Source organism: Pipistrellus hanaki (genome assembly GCF_964339955.1).
Source record: "Pipistrellus hanaki genome assembly, chromosome: 11".
Lineage (NCBI taxonomy): Eukaryota > Metazoa > Chordata > Mammalia > Chiroptera > Vespertilionidae > Pipistrellus > Pipistrellus hanaki.
In genome coordinates, this window is record NC_140513.1 from 54,526,525 (window position 1) to 54,554,431 (window position 27,907).

Here is a 27,907-nt window from a genome sequence, read left to right on the forward strand (position 1 = left end):
AATGTATTTCATGGAGAGGAAGCAAAATCGTTTGGGCTGGTTCCTGGTTTTTCTTCTTTTTTTCTTTTTTCACTCTTTACTCAACCAAGGCCAAGGCAAAACTTGGCACTCCAACACACCACTCTCTTATGTTGGGTTGACTTTACTTCCCTGCCCAGTGCTCCAGGACCTGTGGAGGGGGCATCCAGAGGCGTGAGGTGCTTTGCAAGCAGCGCATGGCCGATGGCAGCTTCCTGGAGCTTCCTGAGACCTTCTGTTCAGCCTCAAAACTGGCCTCCCAGCAAGCCTGCAAGAAAGAGGACTGTCCCAGCGAGTGGCTCCTCTCTGACTGGTCAGAGGTATGTGTGGTAGAAGGAGATGATGAAAGAGGCATCAATAAGGAGGAAAGGGAGGTAAGAACAGAACAAAATAATCCTCCTAACATTATGAAGCCAAATTATTGTAACCACTTACACCATCCTGTGTGACTAACTTTTAACTAGTCTACAGGGATGTGAACTAAGCAGCCGGCCCTTATTCAGCAATCTGAAGCATGCAATCATAAACAGGTTCCTCATGGAACAAGACCAGGCCTCACTCATGCTGTTTGGGCTCAGGATTCTTCTCAGAACATAAGCTTCTTCTCCCTCTGTCTCCAAACGTGCCTTCCTGACCTCCCCACACCTCCTACTCCAGGATGTTTCTAGTCTCTACATAAGAAGGGCCAAGGCTCTCAAGTTCTTCTCTTCCACGTTACTAGGCAATCAGGAACATGACTTATTAGGAAAAGAAGGCCAATGAAATCTTGCCTCTTTCCTGTCCGTTTTCTGGCTCCAAACTTCAACAACTTCCCAGCAAGATAACTTGATTTCCCCTCTTGTCTTGCTTTTACAGAGATGATTGCATCAGCCTTCACCCTTCCTGACTTGCCTCAAAAGTTAAGAATATGACCCCAACTAATCTGCCTAAATAATTCCGATTCTAACACAGCATCAATTCATTCATTTAAACCCAGCTCAACTGATTCGTTTTCAGCCCCTACATCTTTCTGAATTGCCTACAACAGGCCAGTGTGTCTTCCATAGAGAAGCCCTCCTTTCCCCAAATTGTTGCCCCTCAGGCAAATTTAGCCAAGAATCACTAGGCCTAAAGTATTATGTCAAAATCAGATTCAAGGCCCTCTCCCTCTTTTTTTTTTTTTTGCAAAAGGCAGCATTTGAATTGGCTTTGCTGACTCCTTTGCCTTCTTTGCTTGATATACAAGCTTCTGGCTGAAATATTATACATCACAAGACACTTGCTTCTACCAAGGGGGAAGCTGCCTCTGAAAATTAAGATGCCAGCTCTATCAACATAGGTGCTTAGAATTCTTGTCCCACATTTTATCAGCCCATATAGAGTCCCATCAGATGAGGCCTGCTAAGGACATTGCAATTGAGATTTAGCCTGCATCATCATAAGTTTTATAATTTAGCAGTAAAATTGCCTTCTGATGGTTTCTTACCCCTAAATATCTCAGAACAATAAAATGTCATGTTTTAGAAACAGGATAAAGGGAAAGGTTGTGTAAAATATGTGCATTTGTGTGTCTGTGTGTGTGTGTGTGTAAATTTTCCCATGGAGCGATGATTTGGGGCATGATATTAGATATGAAAAAAAGTCGTGATAAATATAGCAGTGCAGGAAAGAGCCCTGGTATATTTGCCAACTATGTGGCTCCAGATGAAGACCTCCTCCCTGGGTGAACTGCACAAGGCATTGCTCTCCTACGTCCATGGGCGATAGTCTGCCATGAATGGAATGCTGATTCTGTGATTATAATTGTTCTCCCGTGTTCCTGGTCTTCATAGTCCCTGAGCATATGGGACACAGAATCCAGAAAATGTCCTTTCTGGCCTGCAGACTTGAAGGAGGAACCCTTGTGATTAGGCACTAGGGAAAGGAGACTGCTGAATTAAGGTCCCATGGCAACCACTAAGTAGAGCAGACCTTTACTTAGTTTCTATTGCTGCCTCTACTACTTCCTGGTTGTATTTGACATTCCCACCAATAATGTATGAAAGCTCTGATATCCTTGGGCTAGTTACTTAACCTTTCATGGCCTTAGTTCACTTATCTAAATGTTGGAGATAATCATAGTGTCCACCTTTATGATTATCAGGAGGCTTAAACTAAATGATGCATATAAAGTGTTTTGTGCCTACTGAAAGTTAGCCATAGTTATTGTCATGATTATCTTCCATCCCTGCACATTGTCGGGAAGAGAGATAATAAAAAAAGGACTCACCTTGACTGGCTAGAATAGGGGTCATGACTTAAACCTCCTCAGCCTTTTCCAGTCTTCCTAGGAAGAGGAAGGTGCATTGTGGGAACTAGGAATCATTCGTGATTATCCAAGGGATATTATTAGATTCTGAGCTATCGGGGTTGATGAATGGAAATTCCAAACATTGAGGAGGGGCTGCGAATGGTGGGAAGTGATCAAGGGGATGAAACTCACACTGGTGCCATAGAAAAGTGCCCTGCAGGCATTCACAGAGGCTCCAGTTGGCCCTGTCATTCCTACTCTGGGCCCCATGGTTGAGAAGCATTCCACACAAACCAGTACATCCCATAGCCCCCAGGAGGAAGGAAGCCCTGGATGATTTATGAGTGTCTTTATCCCTCACTATCTGCCTCAATCTCCTGGTTACTGCACAGAATCCCTCAGAGACAGAATTAAGCCAAAGGTTTAGACACCTTAAGTAAAATTACTCTCAGATTCTATTCTGAGAATAAGACCCTCAAAAGGCCTTACCTCTTTTATGTAAAAGAAACCCTTCCATCTCCTGAAAGAGTTAGCTAGTAAATATTTTTAAATCTTATTTTTAGGGAAGTTGTTCCCCACCCCACCCCCCCAAAAAAGTTTAAATAAAATAAAGTCAGAGTGGTATATTTTGAAGCTAGAGGGAACTTAGAAGAACCCATAGCCTAGTTGTTCTTTTAAAAATTAGTCACAGCACTCTAAATTTCTAAATTGAAATGTTACTATGAAGCCAAAAATCTAAAACAGATCAAGTCGGAGCTGTTTTGGTTGAAGTGTGGGTAGTAGTCCCAGATTTCCAACGGATGGGTCTTCAGTTCATATGAAAAGCCCCTAAATCACTCACTTAACATAGTTACAGAACACAGTTTGAAACTCCCTGCTCTAGCTTAGTCTCCCTATTTTAGCAAAGTGGAAATTGAGCCTAGAGAAAGAACTACACTTGACCAATATCATAAATCGATTGTCTGACATACAGTCTATTTTTCTACTAAGCAGCACTAAAATGGCCATGCTTTCAAATTTTCCATGCTCTTTATTCTACCTGATCCCTGGATTTGGTGCTGTCATTTACAATGAAATAAGGGATGAGTGGAATCTGGAATCTATAATCATTGGGGGAACAAAACCAATCGGTTTGACTCTCATCCCCATTTTTTGCATCTTAAATGTCTCTCAGAGTAGTGTGGATCATAGAACTTTGCATGGAGTAGTTTGTTTCAATGGGCTAGCATATAATACTTGAAAAGATAAGATAATATATTTTTGGCTTTTACTGTCATTTTTCAAGTTACCATGGCACACTGCCATGACCCTAGTTCAGGCCTTTATCATCTCAAACCTGGACTACTGTGGCAGCCTCCTTAACTGATAGCCCTACCTGCCATCCATCTTCTACTCCCATCCCTCCCGAACACTGTTGCCAGATTAACCTTCTCAAAACACCTCTTTCATCATTTCACTCCTCCCTTCTATGGCTCCTCTTTGCTTTATGGACCAATTCCAAACCTCCTGTCTGAAAAATTAAAAGTCTCCCAATGTCTGGCCTTTTGAACTCCTGACGCTCTCGATAGGATCCTTCTGCTCAAAAGCGGTTGAGTTCTGCCCCCAAACCTGCCTTGGACTTCTGCACTGAACGGTCCTACTTTTGTTCTGGTTATGTACCTGTCTCCCATGCTAATCCCTGGTTCTCTACACCTGTCTAGTCTCTATCCACATTCAAGGTCAGGAAATCCCCAGTGTACCATAAGCATTCAACAATTGTTAGAATTAACTTTATAATGCCTCCCTTGTCCTTCAGGTTTGTATTTTTACTAAAATTTTATTACTATTTGACTCTTTAAACAGCTTAACTGAAGTATAATTTGAATACTACAAATTTTAATTTAGCATAATGTTTTCAAGGTTTATTCATGTGGTAGCACATAGAACTAAATTTCTATTTGATAGAATAATATTCCATTTTATAGATATACCACATTTTGTTTATCCATTTCCCAATTAATGGACATTTGACTTGTTCACTTTTTTGTCTGTTATGAATATGCTGCTATGAATATTAACATACAAATCTTTGTATGGATGTATTATTTTCATTTCTCTTGGTTAGATACTTAAGAATGAAATTGCTGGGTCTCGTTATAAATTTATATTTAACTTTTTAAGAAACTATTTTTAAAAATTATTTTTTTTTTAAATGTTTTCCAAGAGGACTATGTTATTTTATGTTCCTACTAGCAATGTATGAAGGCTCTAATTTTTCCATATCCTCACCAATACTTATTATTATTACCTGTCCTTTTTTATGATGGCCATTCTAATGAATATGAAGTGGTCTCTCAATGTGCTTTTGATTTCTATTTCCCTAAAGTACTATTTCATTTTAATAATGTATTTGTAATTTTTCCTTCATTTGATGACAGCCCCTTGACATTAGGAACTATCTTGCATGATTTTCTTTCTATAGTATCTAGCACTCCACCTCAAATGATGTAAATATATAACAATTATCTGATGCTTGCACTAGAGTGATGGGGGTTTGCCTGGGGTGGGAATGGCTGGGAGGAGGGTGTCAATTGGGAGAAAAGGAGACATATGTAAAACTTTAGACAGTAAAAAAAAAAAAAAAAAAAAAAAAAATTAAATGTTATCTGATGCTTGACATTAAAAATATTTTAACTTATTTGTGAAGAAAGGAGAAATGAATTAGCATTGAATGCCAGTTCTGTGCATGACACTTGAAATATATTACCTCATTTAATGCCCATCCTTGCAAAATAAGCACAAGAAGTGGAAATAGCCTCAGACAGTTTAAGTAACTGGCCAAGTAGTGAAATACTGAGATGGATTTGAACACTGGACTCTAACTCAGTAACTCTAAAGCCCAGGCCACAGATCTAAACAGGTGAAACGCCTACAGGAAACCTTACAGTAGAAAACGTTATGTAGCTGCAACATGTCTTTACATGTTGGCAAGTAATCTCTCACCCGCCCCCTCTCTCTCTCTGTCAGTGTTGCAGATTTCAAATAACTTTTCTCATGTGTTGGTGAGTTTGAGAACTCATACGAAAGCCCTTTTGCCCATACTTCCCTACATTCACATGCATTTGGCCTTTCTCTCCCATCAGTGCTCCACGAGCTGCGGCGAGGGCACCCAGACGCGGAGTGCCATCTGCAGGAAGGTGCTGAAAACCGGGGTCTCCGCTATTGTCAACTCCTCCCTGTGCCCTCCCCTGCCGTTCTCCTCATCCATCAGGCCCTGTATGCTGGCAACCTGTGCAAGTGAGTACCTCGGAGCTCAGGGGTGGGGAGATGAACCCCGTGTGGAAGCACGCAGTAACCTTCCCTAAGCCCAGGCCGGTGGGAGGTGGTGGGGCCCTGGAGGGCAGCAGGCTGGGGAGCTCAGCTGGAGATGGAAAAGGAATCTTAACGACTGCTGGCCAGGTGAGGTTCTCTTCTCTCCTGGAAAAAGTTTGCAAGAGGGAGAGCAAAGGTCACCGGCGGACATAAGGAGATCTGGAAGCCGGAGGCAGCCTACTGCTAATGAAGTCTCATGTTATCCTCTCTGGGGTTTTAAACTACTCGGAACAGATTTGTTCTCTTTAATATTTATCCCTGGAGTTGTAACACTTCTAGGCTCTCCTCCCCCCGGGCCCACAAGGGCCCAGGTGCTCTGCGGGTGCAAAGGATAAACATGGAAACAGGGACCTTCTCCTTCCCTTTGCCCTCTGTCTCTTTGTAACGATGTTCATTTCTAAGTCCTTCTAATGAGAGGAACTGCTTTCCTCTGAAGCCCCCTGCATCTAGAACCCTGCATCCCAACCTTTAAGACAGCAAGACACAGCGGGGCGAGCGCCCGGCTGCAGCTCATTTGTTCTCTGGTTTTTATTGTGGCGGCAGCTTGAGGATGCTCAGCTGGTAGCCAGTTCCTCCTATTCAGCCTAATGCCACTCTGAAGCACTTTCCTCGCCTTTCTCTTCCTTCTCGTCCCTTCCATTCTTCTTCTCTTCCCTTCCTACTCTCTCTTTTCCCCCCTCTTTCTTGTCTCTGCATCTCACTCTCATGACTCTCTGCTCTCCCCTTGTCCATCTACCTTCCCTTTCATCCCAGGGCCCGGGCGGCCGTCCACCAAGCACAGCCCGCACATCGAGGCAGCCCGGAAGGTGTACATCCAGACGCGCAGGCAGAGGAAGCTGCACTTCGTGGTGGGCGGGTTCGCCTACCTGCTCCCCAAGACCACGGTGGTGCTGCGCTGCCCCGCCCGGCGCTTCCGCAAGCCGCTCATCACCTGGGAGAAGGACGGCCAGCACCTGGTCAGCTCGGCCCACGTCACCGTGGCCCCGTTCGGCTACCTGAAGATCCACCGCCTCAAGCCCTCGGATGCGGGCGTCTACACCTGCTCTGCCGGCCCGGCCCGCGAGCAGTTCGCGATCAAGCTCATCGGGGGCAACCAGAAGCTCGTGGCCAGGCCGCCGGGGAGCCCGCGGGGCGAGGAGGAGGCGCCCCGGGTGAGGAAGGCGCACCCCAAAGAGCCCCTGCAGCCCCACAAGCACCAGAACGGCATCTTCTCCAACAACGGCAGCAAGGCCGAGAAGCGGGGCCTGGCGGCGGACGCGGGCAGCCGCTACGACGAGCTGGTGTCGCGGCTGCTGGAGCAGGGCGGCTGGCCCGGCGAGCTGCTGGCCGCCTGGGAGGCGCAGGACTCGGCCGAGAGGAACGCGTCGTCGTCGTCCTCCGAGGAGGAGAACCAGAACGCCGAGCAGGCGCTCCTGCACCTGCCCTTCACCATCGTGGCCGAGCAGCAGCGCCTGGACGACATCCTGCGCAACCTGTCCCAGCAGCCCGAGGAGCTGCGCGACGTCTATGCCAAGCACCTGGTGGCCCAGCTGGCCCAGGACGTCTTCCGCCGCCACGGGGAGCCCCGGGACGCCCTCCTCCAGCCGTCCGAGCAGCGGATCCCCCCCGTGGCCATCCCGCCCCGCAAGCCCGTGTCCAGCTTCACCAGCTTGCTCCGCGCCGCAGCCTCCTCTTCCGGGGGGGAGGCGGCCGGGGGCTCCCGCCGGCCACACCGCAAGCCCACCATCCTGCGGAAGATCTCGGCGGCCCAGCAGCTCTCCGCCTCCGAGGTGGTCACCCACCTGGGCCAGACGGTGGCCCTGGCCAGCGGGACGCTGAGCGTGCTTCTGCACTGCGAGGCTGTGGGCAACCCCCGGCCCACCATCAGCTGGGCCAGGAATGGAGAGGAGGTGCAGTTCAGTGACAGGTGAGCCTTGTAGTTTCTGGTCCAGGGAGGGATGGGGGCTGAGGGCCACATCTTTCCAAGGTGCTCCCAAGGGTGGGACTTGGAGCCCTGGCTCAGGGTTCACACCCAGGCTTCCAGGCTCTCTGTCGGCACTGATCGACTGTTGGAGCAAAGTCAAGGCATTTAATTTCTCTACACTGTACACTCTTATCTTTATAAGGTAATAGCAACAATGGCTCTTCACTGGGATCCCCAGAGGATCCCAACAGGTAATGAAACGCTCACTGGAGAGCTTTGAACTTCGGGCAGAACGCGGTGGTTTCAGGACAAGGCATTATTTGTGACATTACATCTTTGTGAGATGAGCTATTACACCCCCAGCCATTGACTCCACGTGTGTAGCTCCGAGGGCTGGGGAGAGAGTGCAGGCAGCACCTGCTGCTCCTCGCCGGCGAGCCTGGCCTCTTTCGGGGCTGGACATGGCTGTTTGTTCCAGAAAGCTTTTATCCCTGGTGAAAACTGTGAATAATTTACCCTCCTATCCCTTGGTGACTCTGTTTTGGTGTGTCATTACTGGAATGACAGCATGTATTACTTGTTTGGGCCTTAGCCATTAGTAATGTACAATCAAGAGGGGTAGTAGAAGCAACAATGCCCAGCTGGTGTGCCTCAGTGATTGAGCGTCGACCTATGAACCAAGAGGTCACGGTTTGATTCCTCAATTTCTATAAATATTAAAAGAGACAGTGCATATAGAAATTCTGGACTACCTCTCTGAAATCAGTAAAAAATAATATTTTTTACAAAGGAGGGGAGCTGAAAAAAAGTAATATTTTTTGTACACCACCTATGTGCCAAGCACTGTCACGTGATTTCTATATGCACTGTCTCTTTTAATCTTTATAGTGGCCTTGACAACAGCAACGATAGCCGCATTAATGAGTAGTGGCTCTCTGCCAGGCATGTATAAACACTTTATGGGCTTTATCTCACTGAATTTCAACAGTAGCCCTGAGAAGTGTGCACAATTCTAATCCACATTTTACAGAAGAGGACACAAGATCATATTTATTAGGTGATAGAGCTAAGGTATGTGGCAAAAATAACATTGTCACTTGAAGAATCATAGACTATGTATGGGAGAGGTAGCCCAGAATCCTCATTTTAACTTTTTATTATCCCTGAATCCATGTGCAATGCTCTTCTCATCAAATATACTTCTAAACACTGTTGTTTGGCTACCCCTCTGTGGTATGCTAGCTTTGGGAAAGGAAGGAAAGAAACCAGGATGTATGTAGTGTGCTAGGTTTCTTTCTGTGTAACTACATTTGTTATTCCAGCAGTCCACAAGATTGACCTTATCCCCAAGTTAGCACAGAAAATCAAGGTTCAGCAACTCGCCCAAGATCACATTAGTAAGAGCCAGACTGAGGAATTGTTACTGAGTTCATATGATTCCAAAGAGTAGTCTGTCCACTCTTCTGTGCTCCCAGTTAAGGAACTTAATGTTAGATAGCTCGAGGAAGGCAGAATTGAGAGATAAAATTCAAAGCCAGTCTGCCCAGCTCAAACCCATGCTGTTTGAGGGAATGAGGGTGTTTATGCTTCTACAATATGTATCTATTCTTCACTGAGGATCCCAAGTTGCTGCAAGACCCTTACTATTTTCTACTAGCTGTTTCCAGGGTCCCTCCTTTTTTTTTTTTTTATAAATACATATAATTGATTTATATATATAATGGATTTCAGAGAGGCAGGGAGAGGGAGAGAAAGATAGAAACATCAATGATGAGAGAGAACCGTTGATGGGCTGTCTCCTGCATGCCCCCCACTGGGGATCAAGCCCACAACCCAGTCATGTGCCCTTGACCGGAATCAAGCCTTTAGTCCGCTGAGCCAAACAAGCCAGGACCAGGGTCCCTTCCTTTGAACGGCACTTACCTCCTCCTAAAAAGCTATAGAACACATGTGTCAAACACAAGGCCCGCGGGCCAAATCCAGCCCGCCAGGCCTTGCAACGTGGCCCGCACCGCGCTGTCATCACTGCACTCCGCTGTCAGTTTATGACATTGTCAGTTTATGACTGTTCAGTAAACCATTCGGCCCGCGATTTAGGCTGGATTTTAGATTTTGGCCCCTTCTCTGATTGAGTTTGACACCCCTACTGTAGAACAAGATAGGCCATTGGGAAGAAGAATGAGGGTCTTTAGGATCCCCTGCACTGTGCCTGGAACTGAGGGAGCACATTGAGGCCAGGGCTTACTCGGAGGATCTGACAATTTTCTTGAGTGTTGGAGGTCTTTTTATTGATTTTTTTTTAATTGAATGAGTTTTTAATGAAATTCAAAGGTCATGGTCCATCTAATTCACCTGATGATTACAGAAAAGATGCGTAAGGACCCAGGTGAAGATTCAGGCTGATGTTGGCCAAGGCCCTTCTCTTCATGACATTGGCCACTTTGTTGCAAAAGTGACGGAGTGTCCATGATCAACTCTGAAGTCCCTTCTATCTCCATGATCAACTCTGAAGTCCCTTCTATCTCCTTCACTCGTTTACAGAAGGTCACAGGAGGTGAAAACCCATGTGCTTGGCAGGGAGTGGGGAGAGCCTAAGGTGCAGTAACTTCAGGATTGGTTGCACAAGTTGTTTCTGTGTGCTCCACAAAACGGGTTCCTTGATCACATGAGTTGGGACGTGCTCACTTAAAGCTAAGCAGATGTATTTACTGCTCGATTTTACTTCTCTTTTTTTAATTTAGTGCTTGTTTTTTTATTATAAAAGTAATAAAGGAGCTATAAAGCAATTCAAATAATAGCTAAATCTATAAAGTAAAAATGGAAGTCTCCCTCTGCCCCCCAGCCCTGTTCCTCAGGGGCTGTCATTCTTAATAATTTGGTATACATCCTTCTGGAATGTTTATATATTTTACTGTATTACATATAAAACATACGCACAGAGAATTTGGAGGTATTTAATGGGCTATTATTCATCTTTAGAATTTTGATTTAATTTTTATTCAACAACATGTCTAGGAGACATTTCAGAATAGCATGTAGAAATTTATATCATCTTTTTTTAAAACAGCTGATTACTGTTCTTGAATGCATTTAACTATCCCCCAATTGAAAATTATTTTTTTCACCTCTTTTTTAAATCCTTTAAGCACTCCAGCGTGTGTTGTGACTTTCCAAGCAGACAGTATAGTATATGAGTGTTTTCCAAGTACTCCTTTGATCAATGAACAATTTTTTGGCCCAGTAATCTCAGGAATACCAATAATTCTTGAAATACGACTTAGAAACACTGCTTTAGTCTTTTAATTTTTACTTTAATGGGCATTGAGAGCTTATCCCTAATGGTTTTCAGATTTAAAAGTTGCATCAGTGTTTTTCTAGAGAAAGACACATGGCAGCCAGGTGCTAACGATACTAAAGGTGTTAAGGCTGGGACAGCTGAGGGCAAATTCTGTATCTTCAGGCACCAGAACCTTGGTGCAGTGGGGAGCAGTATTCAGAGGGAAAGCACATGCTTTTTCTAGATCTGGCCTTGACCTGTTCATGCAGGTTAATGGCATGAGATAGGGAAAAGCAAAAGATTTCGATTTCTGATCTTTGGCGTCATACATTTTCCTTTGTACGTAAATGGCGAGTGAGAAATACGGCTGGAGTTTAGTTTCTGTACAGTTTCCCAGGCGCTTTTGAGAAAAGAAAGGGAATGTATCAGAGCAGGCGGGAGGCATGGAGCCGCCACTGGGACTGCTTTGCTCTGGGCTGTGGGTGACCTCTTTTGTGTTGGGTTTCATTGCTTGTCATCATTGCTGTGTTCGGTAGCGGTTCAGAAATGCTCATTTGTTTTCAAATAGAGACGTGCTGAAATGCCCAGTTTGTAGTTCGGTTAGTCTGTTTTTGCTTAGTGCCCAAATCCATCTTCCTGGAAGAGTCTGCGAGATTCAGCTGGCTGTCGGTCTCTAGGACAGTGCAGTGTACTCAAGGACTCTCTAAACAGCCTGAGCCAGCAAGACAGGTCAAGGGAGCATTAGGATTTAGTCTGAGTACCTCGGGGACATTTTGGAGACTATTAGATAAGAAAATAAAATGACCTGTTGGCCCTGGCTGGTGTGGCTCAGTGGGTTGGGCATCCTCCCATGCACCGAAAAGTCACTGGTTTGATTCCTGGCCAGGTTACATGCCTGGGTTGCGGGCTTGATCCCCAGTAGAGGAGCAGTAATGGAAGCTGGGGGCGGGGGAGGGAGGGAAGGTAGGGACTAGTAAGGGTCCTTTGCACTCATCCCCTTAACTCAGGGGTCTTCAAACTACGGCCCGCGGGCCACATGCAGCCCCCAGGGGAGTCTGATCCTGCCCGCCAGGTTTTTTGGGCAGTGAGCGCAGCCAAGGTGTTACAGTAGGAATTAGTAGTTCATATAGTCCGGCCCTCCAGCTCTCTGAGGGACCGTGATCTGGCCCCCACTTTAAAAAGTTTGAGGACCCCTGCTTTACTCCACAAATATCTGTTGGGCATTAAGTACAGTGACAGGCAGCCAACAGTGAGATGTTAAATAAGGCAAGGTGACTGCCCTTCAGAAACTAAGAAACACACACATGCTGGTGTAGGATAAAATAACTTAGTCCCCAAGTTTGTATTAAACTCCAGTGGGCAGAACACTTCTCTTCAGATTTCTAAACTTTTTTTAAAATATATTTTTATTGATTTCAGAGAGGGAGGGAGGAAGGGAGGGAGAAAGAGAAGGAGGGAGGGAGGGAGGGAGGGAGAGAGAGAGAGAGAGAGTGAGAGAGAGAGAGAGAGAGAGAGAGATGGAAACATCAATGATGATATAGAATCATTGGTTGGCTGCCTCCTGCATGCCCCAAACTGAGGATCAAGCCTACAACTCGGGCATGTGCCTTCGACTGGAATTGAACCTGGGACCTTTCAGTTTGCAGGTCGATGCTCAATCCACCTAGCCAAACCAACTAGGGCAGATTTCTAAACTTTTAAAAGTGAATAGGGGAGGGGTTCTCAAAATCAATGTGTATAATATTACCAGGAACTCATTAGAAATGCTGACTTCTGTATGGCACCACCCTATCCCAGAAATTCTTTCTACTGCAGAGCCCCATAATTGGCATTTCAACAAGCATGATGGGTAATTCTGAGACCTAAGGTTCAAGGGTTACCTTTACGAAGTTCTGAAAGAGAGAAAGGTAGAGAGGTAAACCTCAGGGTAGAATTATGCACTTGTTATTTGTTATTTTAAAAACGTTGGTAGTCACCAGTTGGAAGAGAAGTTTTCTAGCCTCTCTTCACAGGCCTGGTGTATTAATGGTGCCTGGGTGATTTGAAACATTATTCTGTTAGCCCTAAAGTAGCTAACTTAGACGCTAGAACAGCAATTTTCAGGCAGTGTGCCACTGCATGGATACAGGCTAAGGACTTCTTCCTGAATCAAGTTCTTGCCACTTTAGGAGCCGTGCACACTTGGTTTGCTCCCTACATCTCTGGTTATACCTTCTCAGCTGTCTCTGTGAATTTCTCTTCCTCTACCCAACTGTTATCTTCCTTCCTTGGAGTCTCCCTCTATAAACACTAAGTATTCCTGTGTCCCAAACATTCCCCCGTGTGCCAATGATTCTCATATATCTAGCCCCAGACCAAGTCTCTCCTGACTTGTATGCAAAACTGTTCACTGGACATCCCAACCCAGATGCTCCACATATAGGTAAACTCCATATATCTGACACTAAGCTCCTAAAACCCTAGCTCAGCAAAGTACACCCCACCCATCCAGCTTCCTGAGCCACAATATTTCTAGGCTGTTCTGACTTCTCCATGGTTCCTTCTTCCCTGTGCCCATCTCTGTCCTCACTGCCCCTACTGTGGTTTACCTTTGCCCACTCTAGATGACTGCAACAGCCTCCTGACTCTGAACTTGACTTCTGCAGGCTAGGGATTGGTAAACTACAGTGAGTGCTTTTACATATTTTAAAGGGTTATTAAAAATGGCTTTTAAAGTGTTATTAAAAGAACTATTGAAATTGAGCCCAGAGCAGTTAGGTTAACTTGCTCAAGGTCTCACACTTAATAAGTGGTAGAGCTAAGATTTGAACCCAGGTTATTAAAAGTGTTATTAAAATAATGGTGTTTACATTTTTAAAAACAAACAGAACACAGACTATGCAACAGAGACCACCATAGGTGGCCTTCAAAGTCTAAAATATTTACTCCCTGTCCTGTCACAGAAAAACTTAACTGATTCCTGCTCTAGACCATTTGAAGTGTTACTGCCAGAGTGTCTTTCTAGGGAAAACTTTCCATGCTTAAAATTCTTGTAATGGCTTACCATCACTTGAGGATAAGTTCCAAATGTCTTAGAATGATAGAGAACACCTGACATCTGCCTGCCTCTCTCTCTTCATCTCTTGCCATGCCCCCAACCTCATCCCTCTGAGCTCTGCCCTTCGGCAGTACCAGATTACTAGCTGTCAATGAATTTACCTGGGGCCTTCTGACCCACTTTGTCTGCCTAAGCCTACCCTTCCTTACAGAAAGCTGGGTCAGAAGACCTCCTCCACCATCTACCCAGTATCCTGTATATAGTACTCTATCTCAGCTCTGGCACTGTGTATTACAATAGAATTAGCTAGATCTTTTTCCACATTACCTTCTGTATTACATTCATCTTCCTCAAGGACAGGTGTTTAAGAAAGTCTTATTTTCTTGACATTCCAAGATCATAATAGACACTCAACACAGGATAAACTGATGAATGGATGAACAGAGGGATGATGGATAGAGATTTCCTAATTGCTATGTAGTTCGCATGCTTTTGCATAATATGGATTTTTAGTATCTAATGTGCAATTATGGCAGAGTTCCAGAGTCATCCCCACTCCCAGCTAAACATCTCTGCCTGGCCTAAGTGGTCTCCACTAGAGAAGATTCAGAAAACTGAGGATCTGTGGCTCACAACTGTTCAATGTGAAACACATGCATCCAGGCCAATGGAGAAACCATCTTAGTTATTGCTAACATTTAGTGAGCACTTGCTTTGAGCTAGGCATTGTTCTAATTGTTTCACAGGTATTCATTTATTCTTACAATAACCCTTTGAGTTACTATCCCCATTTTACCAATGTTAACATAGAAGCACAGAGATGCTAAATTCACTTCATCAGTAGCGGAATTGGGATTTGAACCCAAAGTAAGTCTAGCTCCAAGAACTATTTCTTTTTATTGATATTTTTTAACCTCAGTTGAATACATGTGCTTGCCATTGTTTTGAAAAGAAGCCATTGGGGTCAGCTAGGCCAGCATAAATTAACATTCAGTCTTCTGCCAGCTGGCTTCCATCTATGAGGCTTTTGTTTTTATTTTGGCACTTCTGAAGGAAAGCCTTTTCTATTTGTTGCTCTACTTTTTCATATACATACCCAGCTATACGCATGCACAGTGCTAGGCACATAATAGGCACTTATAAACATTATGACTGTTAGGTCTGTGTTTGTGTCTCTTACTCTGTATGTTTACAGTATGGATGCCCTGTGCCTGTGTGTGTGTGTGTGTGTGTGTGTGTGTGTGTGTGTTTAGAGCCCTAGACCACAAGCAAGATGAAACAGTTTCTTGCCTTTAAGTTACACTGAACATGTATTGGGCCATCTTACTCTCTACCACATTTTGAGGTGAAATTCAGACAAAAGCTAATACCAATTAGCATTTGGTTAGAATACAACACTAGCCAAAGGATCTCTGAAGTAACTCCTCCCCACATCTAATACCAGTAGTACAGACAAATATACAGGGTGGGGCAAAAGTAGGTTTAGAGTTGTGAGTATGTAAAACACAGAGTTTGTTCTTGTATTATTATTTACTAATTCTTGCTTTATTTTCCGCTAGAGGCCCAGTGCATGAAATTCATGCACTGGCTTGTGTGGGGGTTAGGGGGACCTTCCCTCCCCTCAGTCTGGCCTGCGCCCTCTCCCAGTCTGGTACCTCCTGGTCCTTGCCATTGGGCTCACTGCTCCTTAGCTTTTCTACAGAAATGGGGCAGCTCCTGTGTTGAGCGTCTGCCCCCTTGTAATCGGGGTGCATCATAGTGATCGGTCGTTCTGGTTGTTCTGCTGTAATGGTCGCTTAGGCTTTTATTATATAAGATACTAACAATTATAAACCTACTTTTGCCCCACCCTGAATGTCCAATGTTCCTACATCTGAATCCAACTCTGGAACAATACCTGTAAGAACACTGCTGACTTGATTACAAAAAAAGAAAAGACAAATTTCTCCAAAATTGGCACTAGAAACCGGATTATAAATTGGGAGGGAAATCTGAAAATGGAGATTGATCCTTTCCTCCCAAAAGTTCTGCCTTTTGACCCTTAAGCCTTTTCCTGTTTTGTTTTGTTGTTGTTGTTTTTTTTTTTTGTGTGTGTGTGTGTGTGTTGTTTTTTGTGTGTATTTTTTTTCTATTCTGAGCCTGCCCGATTCATGCTATGTTCACCTAATGGTAGGTGTACAGCAGTTAGCACCAAGGACAGTCAACAGTGGTAGATGGACAATGAGGCTGGAATCATAGCCACCTAGGCTCAAATTCCAGTTCACATGATCATACTTGCCCTGCAGATGAGCAAGGGTGTGAAGAACAGAAATACTAGTGTCTGTAAAATAACCAGGGCCCCAATGGGTACTCATTTGTCAGTATCGAGGTCATGTCATGTGGATAGAGGGCCAGTATATCACACTATCTTCAAGGACATCACAAAATAGGGAGCTTTATTCTTATTTACAGGAACACCTAGGCAGCTGTTCAAAGAGTTGAAATAGAAGGGTGTCTAGGAAAACAGTGTGATGAAGAATTGTCAGCCTAAATCCAAGCAACAGGAGAGGAAGCTTGTATTGCACTGACAATTCTTTTACTACCAGTTCTGATCTGGTAGAAAAGAAATCTGTATGTTTTAAATGCTTATACTTTCCAGAAAGCTTTGGACAATGTTCCAAAGTGGTGTTGAATAGGAGATGAATTAAGGAGTGTTTGGAAGGCTTGGGCAACACAGAGTATCCACAGATGGAAACTTCTCAGACTAGAAGAGAGCATCGGATGGGAATTGCCCCCAGGGTCAATTTCAGCACTGCAGTTGTGAATAATGCTAGATGGATAAGTCATAAGCACACGAAATGCAGTTCTCAAGTTTGCAGATACTATAAATTCTGCAGGCAGGGCAGATAGGGAAGGAAGAAGAAACAAGTTTCAATTTGCTTTGGCTTGTTTCCTTTATAGAACTAAAGGAAATGGGGATGACAAATGTTTTTCCCAGCTGAAAAGTGTAAGAATAGCAATCAGGCGGGGGAAGGAACCATCCCAGTAAATAATAAGCTTCAGCAAAAAAAAAAAAAAAAAAAAAAAAAGGAGAGAAGAGTGAAGGCAAAGGTCACAGAAATGACCAGGGTTAACCAGGCATCAGAGAGCATCTGAGGACATGTGACAATCAGTGGCCATTGGGCAGCACAGGTGGAGCTCAGAGTCAGGCACTAGCTGGTCTCTGAAAGCCTAGTAGGTCTCCAAAGGTCCCCTGAGCAGTTCACTTATTCTTTCCAGAAAAAATGGTCCTAGCAAATGGCAGCATTCCGAAAAAGTCATTAACATTTTTGTCATAAATGAGGAAAGCACTGAAATAAACCACAAGTGGAAATTCCTCCATGTTCTAGGTTAGGGACAGCACATTTTTCTTGAAAAGGGCCAGAAAGTAAACATTTGAAACTCTTTAGCCGTCCTATCTCTAGCTCAGCCACTCAGGTCTGCCACAGAAGCACAACAGAAGCCAGAGAAAATACTAACACTGGCCCTGGCCAGATGGCCAGTTGAGTGGAGTTTCATCCCATGCATGGGAAGTTCATGGATTTGATTCCCCGTCAGGGAACATAACTAAGCTTGCAGGTTCAAGCCCCGTTGGGGGTATCTATGGGATGTTTCGATGTTTCTTTCTCACATTAATGTTTCTTCCTTTCTCTTTCTCCACCTCCCTCCCTCTCTAAAAATCAATTAAAACATCCTATATAATAAAAAACTAATATGCTAAGTGTCCAGGGGGTCATTCAACCAATCAAAGTATAATATGCTAATGATATGCTAAGGCCACCAGGGATCAGACAGTCGACCAGTTACTATGATGTGCACTGACCACCAGGGGGTAGATGCTCAACTGGTAGGTTAGCTTGCTACCGGGTCCAGCCGACTGGGACTGAGATGGGCCAGACATGCCCTAGAATAGTTTGTTCTCAATCTTTCTAATGCTGTGACCCTTTAATGCAGTTCCTCATGTTGCGGTGACCCCCAACCATGAAATTATTTTCGTTGCTACTTCATAACTGTAATTTTGCTACTGTTATGAATTATAATGTGAATATCTGTGTTTTCCGATGGTCTTAGGCAACCGTGCTAGCAATTCTCAACCTGTGGGTCACGACCCTTAAGAACTGCTGCTATAGAGCCTAAGAACGAAAATAATTTTATGGTTGGGGGTCACCACAACATGAGGAACTGTATTAAAGAGTCGGGGTATTAGAAAGGTTGAGAACTAGAGCCTCCTGTGGTCCCTGCCTGGCTGACCAACCTCCTGCATCTCTCCAGGTCTGGTCATGCACCTGATTTTACCAGGTGCAATCCGGGACCCCTCAGGGGATGTCAGAGAACCAGTTTCTGCCTGATCCCACAGGCAAGGCCAAGGGACTCCACTGATGCACAAATTAGTGCACTGGGCCTCTAGTATATTATTTAAAAAGAGAGAAAATACTGAAACTAATGTGGCTCCATTCTAATAAAACTATTTACAAACACAGCTGACAGCTGACTGGAGTCTGATAATCCATGTCCTGAATCAGTCATTTTATGCAGAGGTTTGTAGTTTGAAATGAACTACCCAGAAAACAGATAAAAACCCATATTAGCAAATCCAAGACTTCATGAATTTCTGAAGAGAAGGAAGCTGAACAATTTGGCAAGCAGTATTAGGACAGGGTTAAGAATGTGTGGTCAGGTGGCCTTTCCTATTCCAAAAATATTTTCTATACTTCCACCTGGAGCAATCAGGAAGCTTCCGGCATTAAATAACTTTTAGTTGGCGATTACATTAAAAACAGCCAAAGTTGTAAAAAGTTGCCCTAGCCAAATGGTGATATGAAACTCTTCCTGAACCTCAAATCTGTTCCCCAAAATATCTGCACAAAAGAAAACTCTCCCTTGCAAGTCTCTGGGCTACTATAATTTCTGGTTTCAGAGAAAAAAAATTCTTGCTTGTTGAGGAGTTCTTCTCACAGCATTTTTTCCCTTCAACCTCAAACTATTTAAAATCTACAATATTCTTTTTAGTGATTGTCTATTTCCCTAAGTAACTACAAACCTTGGCACAAATTGCCCCCAACCAAAAATGAGGCCAAACCACATGCCTTCCAATCATTTAAAATCCAGAATATTCTTGGTAGTGATCGTCCATTTCCCTAAGGAGCTGCAAACCTTGGCACAAATTGCCTCCACCAAAAGTGAAGCCAAACCACATGCCTTCCTATTAGGCCCCAGTGGATGCCTGGATGTAATCAGTTTTTTTTTTAAAGGTCAAAGGTCATTCCTGATTCCTGATTATTCCACCCTGTGCACTAGCTGAGCAAGTTATTTCTCTGAGCTTTAGCTTTCTCTCTGTAATGGGAGGATAATGTCACTCTAGTAGCATGATAGAATAAAATTATCTAAAGCTTGTATACACTGGTCTAACAAATATTGGTTCCTACTCTCTCCCCTGTGGCAGATTTGATTGTCCTTACCTAACAAGTCCCTAAGCAGGAAAAATAAATAAATCTGCATTTTATTGTAAGGAAAAGTCCTCAACAGCACCTCCTAGGAGTTTGGAACTGATGTTCTTTGCATAGCCTCCCTTCACTTTGCTTATTTGCTTCCAAAATTACTTTTTTCCAACTCTTATTTTTTAACACTTATTTATGTACATTTTTGCAGGATTCTGGCTTTTTCTCTCTGTGTTCTAAGATTTCAGTATTTGGTTAATAATGTTAATACAGTTATGGAAAAAAGTAGTTGTCCTTATTCAGAGATTCCTGAGTCAAGAATAGAACTGAGGCCGTTGCCAGCCCAGTCAGTGTGCCATGTGGCCCCAGCCTCTGCCCCACTTTTTCCACTCCCAGTGCTACCACCAAGGTAGATGCATCATGGCTTCCCCCTCACTTCCTCCCACAGCAAACCCCTTGTCCCCTGCCCACTTCTGCATTTGCCAGTTTTGTCCTTGGAACCCCTACATTTCCCAAGTTTTACCTAAGTCATACAGTTTCTTCCCAGCTGGTGAAGCTCAGTGGTTGAGCGTTGTCTGATAACCAGGAGGACACAGTTCAGTTCCTGGTCAGGGCACATGCCTGAGTTACGGGCTCCATCCCTAGTGTGGGAGGTGCAGGAGGCAGCCGATTAATTATTCTCTCTCGTTATTGATGCTTCTGTCTCTCTCTCCCTCTCCCTTCCTCTCTGAAATTAATTTAAAAATACATTTTTAAATGTTTCTCACAACAGCCAGAATACATAGGCTCAGACATGAAGGGTGAATGACAGTGCTGATGATGACATCAACAACAAGAGAATAATAATAACCTGCACTTCTACGTTTTTTACCATAGGTCAGACACTTTTCTGTGTTCTTAAAATACCTGAAGTCATGTAGAATATTCCCAACAACCCTAGATAGGTGCTATTGGATTCCACCTTCTATGAATGAGGAAACTGTCTCTCTGAGAACTTAGGTAAATTACGTGCCCAAGGTTACACAGCTGGGAAGTGGTACAGCTGGGGCTGGAATTCAGCCATTATGGCCCTTCAGTCTGCTCTTAGCCAGTATGCTTATATTGTCAGTGTGATTGTTTTAGCTCCACTATTCTGAAGGTAACCAAACAAGCGTCCATTGAGAATTTATTCAGCATGCCAGAATTTTGCTGAATACTAAAGAAGGAACTATGAAAGAAGTAAAATAGTTCCAGTCCAGGAGCGTTTAGTTTACAACCTAACTGAAGAAATGAGACATTGTAGAATGGAAAGGGCTCTGTATTACAGCTCAGAACAACTCTGCCAGATCAGGAAAGGAAGAGATTCTTGTGGGCTATGGTAACACAGGAAGTAGAACTTGAACTTCTCCTTAAGGGATGGAAGAATGTGAAAGTATAGACAGGAGAAAGAGCATGAATTCAACTCCAATCTAGTTAGTAACAAGGAGAGTCAACGGTGCCATTTTGACTAGAGAGATAAGTTTGTGTTGGGCTATAGGGCAAGTAATTTGGAACTGATGAAGATAGCTATAGAGAGGAAGGATATACCTATGATTTCCAGCTTCCAGTCCTGTATTGAGGCCTAAAATTTAGAATGCTTACTTGTTAGGGGGAGAGGCCTGAGATGGTACAAAATCATGGCCCATGCAGCAGATGGGTATTTCTGGGTCCAGAGTTTGAAATTTTCCTCTGACAACTGGAAATTTCAAAGAGAAATTCCAAGATAGCAACATGGGATACCACGACCTGTACCACTAAGATATATTATTTTTTAGATGCATCTGACATTTAAGCCTTTTTACTTAGAAAGCAGTAAGAACGAGTCTGTGTACTTCTTTGTTTGATCCTCATGAGATCTCTCTGAGGTCAGTATTATTCTAAATCTGCAGAAGAGACTTAGAGGCTCACAGAGTTGAGAGGCTTACCCAAGACCAGGTCATGACTCCACGTCTCTTGAGTGATGTCGGGAAGGCTTCCCCTCCAAAGCAGTTTCCGTGGTTGGTCATGGAAGCCACATGAGAAGTGGACCTGCCCAAGACAGCAATGTTCACAGTTGAACCAAGGGTTCAGATAGCATCATGATGCCACGCCACTCACAGAACGTCTATAAACTTTCCTTTGGACACTCAGAGCTGCCTTCTTTTCAAACAAGAGCGCTTTCTCGTTGTACATTACAAATGCAGAGGAACAACTTCACTTCAAGGATCTTGTACTTGGTAGGTCTGGCCCACAGGCTCTTTGCCCATATCCTACTCACATGGAGAATGAGGGTTTTACTTGTGTAACTAAAACAATTCTTTGTACTCTCTCAACAGCTCCTTATTTAATTGGTAAAGTGTTTGAGAAGTCATGCTTAGAAGCTTACTAATAAAAGCCACTAGAGAAGCAAAACGGCTCCTTCATTTTCAGGTTAAAAGGATGACCAAAGAAATGAAGCATTAAGTTTTAGCTCAGTAAACCAAAAGGAACGTGTGGTGTGGGGATGGGAGGAAAGCAGCGAATATTAATATACCTAATGTGACCACAGTACCATTTGCTATGTAGGTTTTAATTAGGCCCCATTCCATGACCCCTCATTCTCTGATTCCTTAAATTCCAAAACAACCCCAGAGAAATCTTTTCTGGTTTTGCTTGGAAAGCGGCACCACATTTCTGTGCCTGTGCGTTCTGAAACAGTTCTGTAAACTCAAAGCCTAAACACAAGCTGACAGAAGTCAGCTACTAACAAATTAAGTTAAATTAATAGAGTACATGCCTGAAGTATAAAGGAAATGTATGTTTTTTTCAGGAAGCTCTTTCCATAGATGCCAGGATAGATAACCTACAGCAAACCTCACTCTTACAACAAGCCCTTTCCTTTGCCTTGTCATGTTTCCTAGAGAGCCCTGCATAGATACCCGCTTCAGAACTCTTGCGCCCACTAGCGGCAGCTTCCAAACCCCCATCTATCAGTTTTATGGGCATATTAAAGACATGATAGATTGGGGGGAAAGTGCTGGTCCAAGAAACCTTATTTCAAATCCTGACTCTGCCATCAAATTACTATGGACCCTCGAGCTAACGAGTTCAGTTCTGTGAATATAAATAATGTATGAGTATATGCAGTACATGACAAATTTAGATTTTGTTCCATGTAGATTTTGTCTTAAGACAATATTTAAAACTGTTTTTATGAAGACAGATACTTAAGCTTTTTTATCTTTGTATAGACAGTTTACAGAATAAAAGAATATACAAATGCTGGTCTCAAGCCCCAGATTCCTTTCCATTTCCGCTATTCCCATCCTAGCTCAGACACTTATGGTTTTGTGCCTGGTGTCATGGATCTCCTTCCTTCTCCTTGCCAACAATGCAATCTTCTCCAGGCATTAGGCAGAAAACATTGTGGCTCACCCAGTAACATGAGGGCCTGGAGGAACTCATGCAGCTACAAATGCTAATACCCACTGAAAACCATAATTGGTTCAGGCCCAGTGGGGGAGAAGGGTTTACATCCTCCTCATGCAATCACGCAAGATCAATCATTCTTTGGGGAAAACCATGATCTATGAATATGAAGATCTAATTAGATGTCCAGGGAGAAATTGGCCAATATCATGTGCCTCTCTTGCTCCTTTCTCAAAAAATATCCTCATCTCCAGCCCCTCCCCACTGGTAAGCCTCCATTTAGAGTGTCTGACATTATCAGTGGAAGGGTTATTGAAATACCAAAAGATGGTCTGGAAGTATCTTATCAAGCTCATTTTAACAGTTCCCTCTGCTGAGTAGGAAAACATACTTCAATTGGGTTTTAGACATTGATAAACTGAAATGCGGGAAGGTGAAGGGATTTGCCAATGGTGATTACATAACTCATAGCAGGACCAAAATAAAGTTCAGTAGACCTGCTCTGAATGTTTAGTTCAGGAACTCTTTCTGTAGTGGAGAAAGAGAGTGCCAGTTTGGGGGGCGGGGGGTGCAACTGTCCTGGCGGACTTGGGAATTTAATGAATTTTAATCCATGCCTTTTGAGTGTGATAAAATTGAACCATTATCTACTAAGTTCTATTATCCTGAGTAGTCAATCATATTTAAATTTGCCTAAACCTGTTATCTGTATTTTTATTTGGAAATTGTTATGGAGGCACACATGTTCCTGGGACATCATAAAGTTTTGAATAATAAAGTCAATTTGTAATTTTTCAAATCTAAGCCTGAACATCTAACGAGATTTGGAAATAATACACTATTATATCTGTTAAGATATCTTTAGGACACAGTGATATTATTACTTAAATATTACATGGCTTACCAAAGATAAGTAAATTGTATAGTCACCTTTCTGTTATTAGTTCCTTTGAAATAAATTAACAATGAATATGTGATTCTTTGAGACAAAACACCCAGTAGCTGATGGATGAGTGACGAATGGCTGGATGAGTGCTATCACACTCTCTCCTGGCCTCTCTGCCATCTCTCAGCTCTGGTTCAGTGCCACAATAGCTTGACTGTCCCCAGTAATCGCAGTGATGGTCTGGAATGGCACTGAAGCAAACACAAACCATCCAAGGTTTTCTATTTCCTTCCCCATTTTTTTATTGCAGCTGCCGTATGTAACTAGATTGAAGATTGATGTAAGCCTTGCTTTTTCTCTTCCCTGCCTTCCCTGAGATAGGAGGCAACAATAAGCAATGCAAAAAGAAAAAGAAAAAAGAATAAGCAGCCAAGACCGGTTTGGCTCAATGGATAGAGCGTCGGCTTGGGGACTGAAAGGTCCTGGGTTCGATTCCGGACAAGGGCACGTACCTTGGTTGCGGGCATATCCCCAGTAGGGGGTGTGCAAGAGGCAGCTGGTCGATGACTCTCTCTCATTGATGTTTCTAGCTCTCTATCTCTCTCCCTTCCTCTCTGTACAAAATCAATAAAATATATATTTAAAAAAAAAAAAAAAAAAAGAATAAGCAATGCAATAGGCCCAAAGCCAAAAGTAGTTCTGAGGGGGCCTGATTTGATGCCAGACTTTTCAGCCACCTCAGAAAAATTAGGAGCTCACTAGAGGCTGTGCAAAACTGCAAATGACATAGAGTCTAGAGCAATACTGAAGAAAGAAAAGAATTGTCAAGCGGGGAGAATGTGTTGCTAAGGCAGGAGAGCCAACTCCTTGTCTTCATTTTATCACCAAGACTTGTGAGTTCTCCTGGGAATTTTATGGGTTTTTTTCCCCCTTTCCTGAAAAACAACCCCTGCTACCTGCTTGTATTCTAAGAATGGATATTAATTTATTAGGCAGCCAGATCTTTGAACTTTTTGAAACTGGGGAGTTGAAAATAATCACGAAGGTAGAAGTGACTGACTCTAAGAGTGCAAAATCAAACTCTAAATCATTTCTGTGCTGTTGAATGATTTATCAACCTAAGGCCCTGCCATGTCTGAGTACTTGATCTCTGAGCTTCCCACAGTGTCCTCCTCTACTGCCCTCTGGATCCTCACCTCCACAAACACATTTCATCAGTTATCATCAGTCTCACCAAGTCACCAAGATATCAGCTTTAAGTCATCCTTCATCATTGATCTGCCTCACTGCCATGATGTAGTATTTTTTGTAAGTGGTCTAATTCAAAAGAAGAAAAAGTAGGAGACTGAGGTTGGAATGGTTTTTGAAGTCCATGGTACACCCACAATTTCATTCTTATAATTCTTTTCAAGTAAAGCCAAGAGTCTGAACCAGTGATTATTCTGGAATGGTCTACATGACCCCAAAGGGCAGGCGTTGCCTTCATTCTACTGGGCACCTTCTCTACAGAGGGCCCTCTGCCAAATGTTGTGGGAACTAAAATAATAAGTAAGATCTGAGTTTTGAGCTCATAATGTTTGCAGACTAATGAAGACAATAGATGGGCATAAGACTACCTGAAACAGAGAGGTAATTACATATATAATTGCCTTCCAAAGTACACATCAAGATCCTCTCATTGATATTTGATTTTTGGCTTCCTCTCTCCCTTCTCCAAGCCTTAACAGATGCCTTTCTTCATATCTGGAAGCTCTATCTACTTTGTCCCATCCAACTAAGCCCCACTGCTCCTTTGTAACACTGCCTTTTCCTTAATACTTTCCTGGACCCATCTGCAGCATTCATTCTCCCTCCCCTCTCGCCCCTGAGGTGTATTCTGTATACCCGGTAGGGGTGTGCAGGAGGCAACTGATTGATGACTCTCTCTCATTTATTTAGTACATATGTGCTGACTGCTCCAACTGGTAGCATTTAGATCAAGTAGTCAACAAGCAGTGTAAGCAGTCAAAACCTCCTTATTCAGGGTTGCTACCAGAATCACAGCAATCACAGAGGAAAGAGAGCCTGGGTTCCTGAGTTCCATTTTGTTAAAAAAGGATCCTGAATGTTCCTTGGGTTCCCTCCTGTTTTACCAATATTGATTTCCAAAAAGGACTCAACTGACCTGGCCTGCCTTTTTTTTTCTGCTGTTCCAGGATTCTTCTACAACCAGATGATTCCTTGCAGATTCTGGCACCAGTGGAAGCTGATGTGGGTTTCTACACTTGTAATGCCACCAATGCCTTGGGATATGACTCTGTCTCCATTGCCGTAACATTAGCAGGTAATGTGGAAATCCCTGTTCAGTTCAATTCAGAAATTGTTATTGGGTGGGTGCCTCCAATGTGCCAAGCAGAACCAGGGACACATAGATAAATGAGATCCATGCCCTGCCTTCCGGAAGCTAATAATCTGTAATTATAGTTAAAGGGGGGTGATGTATAGTATGAGGTAGAATGATAATAAGTATTCTAAGTGATAACCAAAGAGTGTGCAAAGACACTTCATTCCATCCGGGAGGTCTTAGAGTTAGAACGAGTGGAATTTTTATAAACAGAGATAGGGGAAATGTTCCAGACAGAAAGAACATGAGAAAACAAGATGTGCACAAGTAAGTAGCATGTTGGGAAACGTAATTGTGACCTAAGATTATTGACTGCTCTTTTGGGATCCTGTCATTTCTCCATGTTACATCCGTTGCAAAGAAGACTTTAAGACCCACGGGGGATTGGAATTCTGTGGTCACAGTGTGAGCCAGGAGTGTTCTGATTCTGTTTTGTTTTGTGTTGTTTTGTGTTGTTTTGTTCAACCTCTTGCTCTAATGCACCTGCCAATGCTCTTCCTTTGCCTTATGCAAAACATTCTAAACAGGGTGAATTAAGAAAATCAAGATTCAGATTACAGTGTCTTCAAGATTTTGGTCTTACAGTGCACTTCTATAAAACCTCTTTTATATAAGACAAATCCTTGCCTTTGAAACTAAAGAAAACTTTTGATTCAGACCAGTTGAACCAGTGTCCTCATTTCTCAGAGGCCAGGCAACCTGAAGTCACCCAGCCACTCAGCCAGAGGGAGAGAAGAAGCAAACTGAGGTCTCCTAAACTCCCAGCTCATTGCTCCCTCCATCTCCCACCTGATCCTACCCAAACTAGATCCTTTTTCTCAGACCTGGGCCAGGCAGTCTTCGTGGCCGGATGTTGCATGTGTTTGTTTTTATTCTTTTCAATTGTTGCTTCCAACAGATGATTCAGTAGATGCTAGAAAAGCCAACATCACCCCACACTGACCTCAGCGGTCCATGCTGGGATTATGTTGTCATACTGTTTTCCAGTCACACATGCTACACCCTGGCATATCAGTTCAGCAACAGTATTTCTGCCCCTGAGACCTAAAGCTGATCTGAGAAGGGCCCTTTTGCAAGAGGCTTTGCAGAGAAGATGAAAGTCAGCAATGAATAAGGCAAGCTAAGGAGCCTTGGGTAGATTAAAGGCTGATATTATGAATGCCTATTTGTGTGTGTGTGTGTGTGTGTGTGTGTGTGTGTGTGTGTGTGTGTGAATAGAACATTTGCGTTTCTCCTAATGTATTCCAGTCACAAGCTTTATTCCCCTCTTTAATACAGAGTCCAGATGCTCAGCACCAGTCTTGTTAAATCTCTTCTGCCTCCCACCCTCCAACCTCCCTTAGCAGGGGCACTGCTGACATCCTTCCAACAGAGGGCAAACAGTGGCTCTTGGGGGATTACCTCTCTTGTTTATGTTTATCCAGATACCGTTCAGCTCTGTCACAAACTCAATGCCCTTTGTTCACCTGCATTTAATACGATTAATGGAAACCTGCCTAGAATTAAGCAAGGCAATTGAAACATCAGGCTTGTCTTCAGCTCTTTGAAGAGGAGCTATTGGAGGCTGCCAAAAGGTTCAAAGCCAAGGAAGTGAGACAGCAGCCAGAGAGGCACCAGGGAAGGGGGAGAGAGGGGCTGCCTGGTGAGGTAAATCACAGACCCCACCCCAAGACTTGGGGTGCTGCATCCTGTGCTGCAGTGGTGGGGTCTGTGCAGGTCTACTGGCAAACCTGCCTCACAGGGCCTCGAAAAATTAAGGCTCAGACGTATACTTTGCCTTAAGCTTGTATTTGTATCTTTACCTAGGATTATCATCTATCCCTGCGTCAATGTCTACACTCACAGTATTAAGGGGCTCACCAGCTACTGTTCTGGGCATACTCTCCACCAAGTATTATTAACATGTAGCAATAAGTAAGACC

General features: G+C 43.6%; 1 protein-coding gene across 1 annotated transcript in view; it reads left to right on the forward strand.

Annotated features, from left to right (window-relative positions):
- ADAMTSL1 (ADAMTS like 1) overlaps positions 1 to 27,907 on the forward strand; it is a 385,178-nt gene that overhangs the window by 265,364 nt on the left and 91,907 nt on the right. The window contains exons 17-20 of the mRNA XM_084898074.1: positions 159 to 338; positions 5,410 to 5,563; positions 6,392 to 7,544; positions 25,798 to 25,925. Coding sequence (XP_084754200.1) covers positions 159 to 338; positions 5,410 to 5,563; positions 6,392 to 7,544; positions 25,798 to 25,925 — 1,615 coding nt within the window. The remainder of the gene's footprint in view (positions 1 to 158; positions 339 to 5,409; positions 5,564 to 6,391; positions 7,545 to 25,797; positions 25,926 to 27,907) is intronic.